The 10,499-nt window shown below is 46.0% G+C and overlaps 1 protein-coding gene across 1 annotated transcript in view; it reads right to left on the bottom strand.

Moving 5' to 3' along the window:
* LOC118563677 (splicing factor 3B subunit 1-like) overlaps nt 1–6,021 on the bottom strand; it is a 12,835-nt gene extending 6,814 nt beyond the window's left edge. Inside the window, 1 exon segment of the mRNA XM_036138890.1 lies at nt 5,920–6,021. Within this exon segment, the coding sequence (XP_035994783.1) occupies nt 5,920–6,021 (102 nt within the window).
* Between the last annotated feature and the right edge of the window lie 4,478 nt (nt 6,022–10,499).

Raw genomic sequence — 10,499 nt, 5'->3', positions numbered from 1 at the left:
ATAACGTCAGTCAACGTCTGTTACCATCTCTAGGCGTTTAGTCTCAGAGGTTTGGTATGTCATCGAGCTCAGCTATTCCAGGTCCAGACCGAGGAATGTCCTAAAGCCTCCCCAGAGTTGCCTCGTCTCTCTTCTTTTTGTTTTTTTTGCTTTTGACAACGCAGAGAGAACTCCGTGGTGTGTCCGACTTTCCAGTCTCTCCACTTTGAAGCAGCTTTTCTTTCAACACCTCTCCTTCTGCGCTTACCTTTACACTTAACTGGCTGTCTGCGCTGCGTCAGAGCGTGATGCTACCACCTCCGTGCCTCCCTCTAGGACGGCTATTTACCATGTAATAACCAACACGTTTAGTTTTAATTATATGGATTTAAAGGGGACATATGATGCAAAATACACTTTTGTAGCCCTTAATTACATTTTGTTGTGTACTTGCTTCTCTAGGGAGTGCAGAAAATTTAATGTCTGTCAAGGAGTTGCGTGGATATCCTTATATTCTGTTGGGTCATATTTTTCAAGCTGTTCTAAGTTTCTCCATTTTATATTACATTTTGAAAAAATGATGCAACACTATTTGCTGTGGAGCTGCTAAACAAGGTCTCGGACTTCCAGCTTACAAATTTTTTGCAAAGCCGCCATTGTTATTTATTTTTCGCTGCGAATTTGTAGTGCAAGCTGCAGGGTGGTTAAGTTTCAAGTGGATAAGTGAAAAGGTTAGGTGTTGGGTGTATTGACCCACACAGTCATTAAGACCGTCCCCCAGCATACTACAAAAACCAACAGGGTGGAGTGGACCTCTCTGCCACCTGGAGAAGGGAGGGGTGTGAAGTTCCTCCCTTGCATTTAAAGAGAAAGCACCAATACGGGTTTGCCCTCAGACGCAGCTCAGCACAGCAAAATGGGGGCTGAGCAGCAATACGAGGAACCAACACATTGCATTTCATTATTATATTGACCACAACTGAATGATTTCAAAGCGAAAAAGAAGGCATGAAAAAGCAGAATATTTCTCCTTTAAAGGATCTTTTTATCCAGCCATTCTGCCTTCTAAAATCCATATCTAGTGTAGGAGCCTGAATTATATTTCGTGAATTTCTTGGTATGCATTATGGCTAATGATTTGGGTTTGTTTGTCTTGCTAAATTTACTTTTCTTAATTAATTTTGGGAATTTGTATATTTAGCTATTGTGGTTATTTTTTATTTTATTTTATTACTTCTGTGGTTTTAAGGCTCCATACTTTTAAGGATGATGCATCATGGGAGTTTGGTTGTGTGTCACTCAGAGAGGGGAGCCAAATGTTTTTTTTACCTCTGTCACCTTTATCCTTTGTATGTATGTTTGGCACCCTTTTTTCTATATACTGACTCAAAAGTTTTTTAAATGCATTAACGTCTCCGTGGATTTCTTGGACGAATCATCTGGACAACTTGTGTTAGAAATGTTGAGGGCGCAGCGAGTCAGCCCGGCTTCACTTATTTTTGGACCCTACATCTAACTATGGGTTTCTTTATCAGTTCTACTGCTACCATCTCCTAAGCAAAGCCTGGAACCAGGTCCATTGTCATGATTGAGGGAAAACATAGCTAGGCCTCACAAAGAAAGCTGTCAACATCTGGCAGCTACCAATAGCTTTGGGTTTCTCCCCCCCAGTTGTATCAATTCACAGAAAGTTTGCATGGTGTGGCCGGCAACAACACAGCGGGGACCCGGCTGGTGCTGCCACGGTAACAGATTCAGGGTAGGACAGAGAGCAGACAAAGACTGCGGCAAGCTCATTCTCCAACCACATTGATACCTAAAGCAATGAGATGAGCAAACTGGACCTGTGAGAGAGAAAGCTAGAGGAGGAGAACAGGAAGTGACATCCAGACTCTGGTTCTCTGTGTTGCTCTTTTTTGCTCCATCTTCCCTGCAGACCATTCCAAACATAGGAAGTCATTGTTGCAGCAAAAGCTTTCACATATATACCCTCTCAGAGACACAACCAACACACATGCACATACCTTATTATCTGTGAGATCGGACCAATGTGATCCAGATCCCGTTAGAAACCAAAACAATGAGAAATTCTTCTGTTCATTCCTAAGTACAAAAGTTCAATCAAAGTTTATCAGATTTGCTAAAATAGCCTGTTTTCATCACACAGTCCAAACCTTAAAGTCATTCTGCTCCAGTTAACTGTACACTCTATCAAATAGTGATGACTCCAAACATTAAAAGGCTGGAAACAAAGAACACTGACTTTTTGTCTAAAAAGGAAAACACTAGACTATTATTTCACAGCTGATTTTTCAGTTGCAATGGGCAGGATTTACTAAGGTGACTTTGCCTCAAAATGATTCCCTTGCATATTTGGCTCCAAACAGCTACTTTTAATTTAGCTGACAATGAGGGTGTTCTCTGATTAATGCTCTTTGTCAGTCAAGGTCAGGGGGTCTTCAATTCCGGTCCTCGATGTCCGGTGTCCTGGAACTTTTAGATGTGTCCCAGGTCCAACGCAGCTGCGTCCAATAACTGCATTGTCTCTTCAGCCTGCAGTCAAGTTCTCCAGAGTCCAGCTAATGAGCAAATGATTCGATTCAGGTGTGTTGGATCAGGGACACGTTTAAAGGTTTCAGAACACCAGACCTCGAGGACCGGAACTGTGGACCCCTGGTAGGGGTACTGGTAGGTCTCCAGCTGGTCTACCTTCTCTCCATATTTGGACGATTGATTGAACAGAGCTCTGGGAGATGTTCAAAGCTTGGGATGATATTTTAGGCCCTAAGCTGTTTGTTCACTAATGAACATCTGTGGCCTTCTGTGTCATCAAAGATCTGCAGGTGGAGACCTTTCAGGTGACTGTGTGCTTGGGGCTTACAGATCTGCTCTGCCTCGCGCACAGCCATAGGAGGACAGATCGGCCAGTACAGATGATAACATGAGAGACGCTTTCTCAGAGGTCCTCTGCAGGTCAACACTCAGTTAGCTACAGCTAACTAAAGGGTCGCCAACTCAGCAGACCAGAGAATGGCTGACCGTCCCCTTGAGGTCTGACTGCACATGTCGGATTGCAAGGAGACCTCAGAGTCACATTACAAGGCTGTATAGAGGCGGTGATTCCACTGGTTGCTCCCCGAATCCCTACCTCCTCACTCTTTCTGAAGTCTTTAAGGCATAAATAAGAGCGTCACACCTCAGCCTCAAACATAATGAAACCACCACAGGGTTACAGGACGGATCACTGTAGACAGCAGGATGTACCATTTCATTTATAGTATTCCTGATCATATCAAAGCCAGGATCTCTCAACATCACACCAACAGTGCATTACTGGGAAGTTTCTTGTACGCTTTTTAGATAAAGGCTTATTGCTGATCTTGAGCCGTTTCATGAGTAACAGTGGGTGTTACTGCCTTCAGCAGCTAGTGTGCGTTCAGATGAGCTCACAAGTGAGCACTTCCTCCCCAGTTGCCTTCTTTCCATTACGACTTTTGAGGGTGCGATCAGCAGTTAAAATGTTACCATAGGAAGAATCAGAGGTGGTAAGGGACCAGGCACCAGAACCAGAGCTAAACAGCCAGAACCGGATTAAAATCCAGACAGGCTGTCTTCATCACCTCCCCAAAAGACATGCTGCAGACTTGCTGACTAATAGGACACAGAGGGTCAAAGTAAATGGCCCACTGCCTGATTCTGTGGTGTCCTCTAGCTCAGGGTTGCTTTAATACCGTTGCTGTTTGGTCTTTACACAAATATGTACCGAAGTCAGCATGAGAATCGTCATGATCTAAAGTTTGCTGACGACTCACTCGTGGTGTTCCTGTTGAAAGGTGATAGCCCAACTGGTCATGGCCTTGTCCCGCAGACTTTTCTGGAGTCCTTGACATGCTAAAAACTAAAGAAAAGTGCATCGACTTAAGGAAGGCTCCTCCCAAAATGGGTGGAGGAATAAAGGTGACTGAGCACAATGACTGACTGACGTTTGAGTCCCAGGCTGATGCAGCAACGTGCAGAAAAGCCTACCAGAGGACACTCTTCCTCAGAACATAGATGAGCTTAACATTGTGTTGTTATGAGAATGATTTCCAGTTGCTTCGTGGAACCCCCCCTGCCCCCTACAGTTTAAGCCCCTCCCTTCAGGTAGACGATACGTCCTACCATGGTGTAGAACCAACAGACTGAAGACGTCTTTTTCCTTACACTGGCTTTATAAGAAAACCTCTTGATTTTAGTCCACCAGACTCAGTGTCCACACAAAGCCAGTTTGGCGTCAAAGTGGTCTGAGAGGGGGTTGTCCAAGAAAGAAAAAAACAAGGCTAACTGATTTTGCCATCAGTAATTCAGGCAAACACTCCGTTTCTGAAAAGGCCGCAACCTCAGATCTAATGTAAAAGGGTGGAAACACGCTTAAAAGTAGGGATGCACTAAAATTTGGGCAGACATCAGTATCCCTTGAAGCCCAGCGGGAAAAAAAATCCAAACCGCTGAGACTGCTTCTCTGCTTCAGCTGAACCCTCCCCTAATCATGCGCTGCATCACTATCATTGTCACATGACCAAACAAATACCCCAGCCCAGGGCCCACCCCTCCAGAAACACACACACACACACACACACACACACGGCAACAAGATGAAAGTAAACACTGCTTATTAATATCAGCCCACTTTTACTTATGGGGCTGATATGTAAAAAAAGTGACTAAAATTGGCCGATACCGATGTTAATGCAGATATATCACGCATCCTTGCTTCAAAACCAAGTCCTCTGGCAGGTGACCAACAGATTTAAATGAGTTGCACCACCACTGCTTAGAAACGGCAGTCAGAGTGATTCCAGGACCTTGCTGACGGCTGCACAAAGTGTGTGGCTGAGGCTCAACTTGCTACGGGTCAGTTTAACCATTTTGGACCTGACAGGATAAGAAGAATCTGCAGGATTTTCAAAGTTCTGCTCCCAGTTCTTGCTTGTTCTTGACGGAGACCGTGAGCTGCAAAGAAATAATTGAGCGCTAAAACTAAACGTGACATTCAGATTAATAATGAGTGTAAGCAAGCGTTTGACTTGAAAAAAAAAAAGTGAAACCATATCAGGAGCCAGCCGAGTTAGAACCTCCAGAACTTTCTTTGTGTTCCGTCTTTGCCGGAGAGTTGAGTTTTCTGCTCGGCAAAGCACGCAACGCAAACAGCAGGAAAAGGAAGCTGAAGACGAGCTCGTGTGGTAAAAGACATCAGAGTGAGAACATGAGGCCTGCAGGTTTCAGGTTTAAAAAAAAAAAAAAAACAGCCATCTAGCAAATGGGCTGAGTGCTGAGGCATCCAGTTATCAGTCATCAGCTTGTTGTCTGAAAATAACAGGAAGTCCTACAGCTCTCGGTTACACACGCACAGAAATGCTAAAAAAAAAAAAAAAAGAAACCCGGCTCTTCCTTCCTTGACGACACATCTGATATGACCCTCAAATCAGGGTCTCTACCGAGGCGAGCTGCAAACACGAGTCGCCAGACAAAAGCAGAAAGACGTCCCCAAACAGGTTCCAGGACCAGCAGGGCGGCTTTCTGTGCCGGCCAGGAGGATCCCACATAAAGGCTGCAGCATCAGACGACAGAGACAATGGTGGCTTCTTCCAAACGCCGGCGCTTTTTCTCGCTCTGAGAGGAGAAAGGACAGGAACCACTGCTTGGCTCAGCTCAGGATCCTCTCCCTTCAACTTGTCAAACACAGACCGTCACCAGATGTGTCCCGGTTTGTCTCTGACCATCGGCCGTGGGCTTTCCTGCTGCATGATGGAGCTTCCAGAGGCGACGCCCAACACAACCTTTTCTTTAATCGCTCCAATCAGCGAACAAATGTTAATGTCAGACAAAGACAAAGCAGCTCCTAAACGATGCTTTCATTCATCAAAAGGGAAAAAGCCGTCCGAGCCAACCTGACCCCACCGGAAACACCAGCTGCTCCCTTAGCGGTACCACCTCCAAGCAACCGTGTTTGGGCGTCGGCCCACTCTTCAACATCTCCAACATGAACGGCCTGTTTGACATCGCATCCAAGTATCAGTTAGATTTTAGGTCCAAACCTCGACTGGAACGCATCCGGAGCTTAACGTTATGTCAGCCACTGGGATCGTTAAACGGGCCTTCCTGGTCCCCCAGGTCAGTGGTGGAACTCACCCACGTAGATTTTTTTTTTACCAGCTCTTTTTCTTACTGTTCAGTCAAGAACTCCAACCTTTGGTGAGGCAAAAAGGGCTGGTGTTCTGTCAGGTCAGCATACCCCGTCAGACCAGCTTACCCATAGTCATTACGCATGCGCGTGACGTCAGATTTTCGTACGGGGTATGCTAGGCTGACCTTGCTAGTAGTAGACGTCTTGCCCACGTTTGATTCACTTCAATTAATCTGTATCCAAGATGACATAATGTCCAATTCCAAATCATTAACGGTTGGCTGGGGTGGGGGGGGGGGGTGTTTTGTACGGGACGCGTTTGTCGATGGCTGCAGGTGCAGCTAGACCCTCAACGCGCGAGTATCCCTTTAGTTTTGTACGAAAAATACACTGTAAACTACTTCAACAGGCGTGTATTCCTTTTGTTATGTACAAAAAAATAATTTCATTACTTACTTTTAGTTTTTTTTAGTGGTATTGCAATCTGACGGCTTCTCCAACCTTGTTTGCGCATGCGTAAGGCTATGGGTAAGCTGGTCTGACGGGGTATGCTGACCTGACAGAACACCAGCAGAGTTTTGGATGTGGTTCTGGGCTCTGTGGCGACCTCCTGGATGAGTCACTGATGCACTCTTGGAGTAATGTTGGCAGACCATGCCACTTCACCTCTGTTCCATGTTCTCTAGTCCACAACCTGGTCCAGACCAAACCGTTTCTTTGTAATGATTCAAGTTCTCTCTGTCGGAAACGGAAACCTGATTGATGATGTGAAACACTTAATTGTGTCAAAACAGCTCCGAGCGGAGTAATTCTGTATGTGCGTAAAAACATTAAATCTGGATTGTCAGAATGCAGGACAACCCCTCCACAAAAGACTGAAATGGGGAAAATTCTCCAGATGAGGGCTGAGCAGAAAGCATGTCTCCTTGGGAGACACATCTTATCGCACCAGAATATTTGGGCCACATTTCATTAGTTCTCTACATGGGAGATCGATCTGGTTAGTAGCAATGATTTGCACTGATCCAGCATTTTTATTCTTTTTTAATGACGGCGCAGCGTGGGAGTTATTTAGTCAGTGACGGCGTATAAATACACCACTATAGTGAAATCACAGATCTTTATCAGAAGCCTTCAGAACCGCTGTGTTATTCATAGTAGCGCTGGTGACACATAACTATACATAAGAACCTTTTAAAATAAATGAAAAAATGCCCAGAAGCCAACTTAAATTTAAAATAAATGTCCGCACAACAATTCGTCTGGGTTTTTTTTACCATCGCATTCCTCTCCCTGTATAATGACCAGAAAATCCTTTAACATCTCAAATTAAGCCAATACGTGGGTCAAATCGTACACCATGCTGCTTTAAATACGATAAACATTTTAAGCAACTTTTGGTCAATGTGGCAGCATAAAGGTGCCTCGTCACGTATTATGACGTCACCAGTTTCTACCCCAGTAGCTCTCTCTGTTCGCATGCAAAGGTTTTCCGCTGACATTATCACGCCCTGCTGGCTAGTCGCCATCTTGCTTCTGATAGTTCTGCGGTGCTGCTGGCAGCTGGCACAACAATGTTCATGTCTGCTGATCGCGCCCGACGCAAAGTTCTTTTTAGGCTCAAAAAAAGACAACGAACGTATACACCATCAGAACAAACGCTTGGCGTATAGATTATCTACAGTCATAGTCAGCACATGACTGGGCCCCTTAAAGTCACTATACTTTGGCTGTTATCCCTTCATCGTGATATAAATGAATCCCTTCACGTCTAATCATGCCGTCATGGTAACAAAGCACACACCCTTTGACATAATACAACAATTTGGTCTTCATCGGGTTGTAAAATGATTTAAACCTAACCTTAAGTTAAATGTATCATACCACAGACTGCACTGCTGTTGATTTATTAAACATAACCAAAGCTAAAATGAAAAAAAAAATTGAAAGTGAAAAAACTAAGTGCCCCCCATGGTTCAACAGCTTGTGAGCCTCCCCTCTGCCTGACTGGATCACTATCCCACATGGCTGTGGACTGAATGTGCACCACGCTTCTTTTTCTAATGTGGCTTCAGCTCCTCCTGTAATCGTTTGCAAACACCAGCATGAGGCGTGGACCGGATCGCTGCAACACCTTCAATCCTTTCTTCGTCAACCGTTCTTGATTCCTTTGAGGATTTGCGGCTGTGTCATTGGTTCCTGTCCTGTTTGTTGATGACTCGGTTTGGCTGTCAGACCGGTGGCCTGGCTGGCTGAGTCTGACTGTGGAACACTTTCCAGGACAGAGGTTGACTTTTAATGACAGCAATGTGCCCGGACCTGTAGCTGAACAACAAGCCCCCCCCCCCCCCAGTCTGCTCTGCCTGTGTGGGGTTATGACCCAGCCTCCCTGTTCCGGTCTCATCTGTCACAAGCAGCAAAGCTGTTTTTTCTGTGCACGGCATTTTTTTTGCTTTGATGAATAATGCCAGAGGGGGAATCCTTTTGGCTGGTTTTGTTATTTCACTGTTAGATTTCAACAAGTTTGGAAACTGATAAACACAGAGATCATTTCTAATGTTTTCGGATCCTTTAAACAACAGAGTTGATGGGGATGCATTTCTATTTTTGCCATGACTTTATGAATTGAATCGGATTTGTTATCAGAACTAAGAAACTGGCGGAACAACTCAGAAATGACACTATGTCCCTTTATATAACAGAACAGGCCCCTTAGGAATGTAAAGCATCTGAACTGCATTTAAAAAACGGAGAGCAGTTATTTGTATTGTTGTACATTAGTTTTCTTATATTTCTAATAAAACTAGAACAGATTTTTTTGGTGTAAAATAAAAGTTTTCTTTTTAAAAACATCATAAAGGTGCATTTAGCTCAGGCTAACTCAGCTAGCCGCTCTCACGCCTCTCCTCATGTGATTTTATATCTTTATTTATCTGGTATGATTCTTGTAGGTTGTCACCGTTTTTGAGTCTTGGATGGACACATGTTAATAATTTAATTATGAAGAGCAACATTTCCCTTGTAAAGCCATAGCCTGGTCTTGCGCTTGTGAACCCGGACTGATGGCTGGGTTCTGTTACCGTCGGCTTTCTGGAACCTCGGCAGAACTCACCGGAACAGAACCTGCTCCGGTGAGTTCTGCGCCGGGTTCTGCTGGTCCCAGAGGACTGGCAGGTCCTGATCGGGGAACGTCTACAGACATCTTTGCGCACTTCGGTGCGGATTTTCTAACGGTGCGCTGTGAGTCCGTGATGGGGACTGTTTCCGGTTTACGTGCTATGGCAAACTGTCTAAAAAGGGGGGCTGACAAAAAGACAGCAATAGTGTTTTAAGCACACAGAGCATCAGATGTACAGCTGCGGGGTTCTGGACGCTAGGCTAACAGCGGCTAGCGGCTCCTACCTGGTCGGCCAGTTTGAGAACAGCCATCTCTGGGTCAGCGCCGTCTGCGCATCCACTCGCGCCCCGAACCGCAGCACCATGCACGGCGCGATGCTGCGCCTTCTTCCGCCGCTACTTCCTCCGAGCTCCCTGCGGGACCACCGGCGGCGGAACCACGAAGTTCCCGTCCGTAGTCCTCTAACGGGCGGCTGCGGTGATGACGGAGGCCGGTAGGAGCTCCACGGCCATCAGCAGCCCCGCTCCGCCGAGGCTATCTGCGGCAGGGCTGCTCGGTCCAGGCGAGCGCGAGGAAACAGGAAAACGCTTGACCGTCTGGTGTAAACAATCCGCATCCGCGGCTGCTGCCGTTGCTCCCCGGTGCACAGCGGTTACCGGGCGGCTCCCGGGGTCTTCACGGCGCCGTCACAAGCCTTCCTCCTCCCCGGTCTGCAGAACCAGAAAGCTCCCGGAGAGGAAGCTAGGCTGCAAGTCAGCTGAACGAGATCACACAGGAAGTCCCTGCTTCTCCCCTGCGTTCAGATGCGAGAGAGCGGAGGCGAAGCTCGGCGAGCATCACCGGAGCGGCGGCATCTTCCCGTTGGCGCCATCCAGCGGCAGAGCGTCGAGTTGCAAGCTCCAAACAATAAAACCAACAGCCCCACATTTTAGCGCACAGACTTAAGAACTCCCGCAACACCAATATCCTGATTGAACATTTATTTCCTGATTGGTGGATTTTTTTTACTTTGAGTAAATGGTGCTGTAAATTCCCCGCTGCTACTTTCTGTTATTTGTTTTTTACACCAAAGACTGCCAGAGCCATCACACTGGGGACCACTTTTTCAAATTTTACAGAGGAACATGTCAGTCCTCAGCAGTGGGAACTCAGATCGTGGCCTGGTGGCGAGTGGCTCTCTGATTCGCTGCAAAGCTTCTTTTTAAAACATCAATGTGGAGAATATCCAAAATAAAT

The sequence above is a fragment of the Fundulus heteroclitus genome, chromosome 7 (genome assembly GCF_011125445.2).
Source record: "Fundulus heteroclitus isolate FHET01 chromosome 7, MU-UCD_Fhet_4.1, whole genome shotgun sequence".
In the NCBI taxonomy this organism is placed as follows: domain Eukaryota; kingdom Metazoa; phylum Chordata; class Actinopteri; order Cyprinodontiformes; family Fundulidae; genus Fundulus; species Fundulus heteroclitus.
This window is presented reverse-complemented; position numbering and strand designations above follow the sequence as displayed.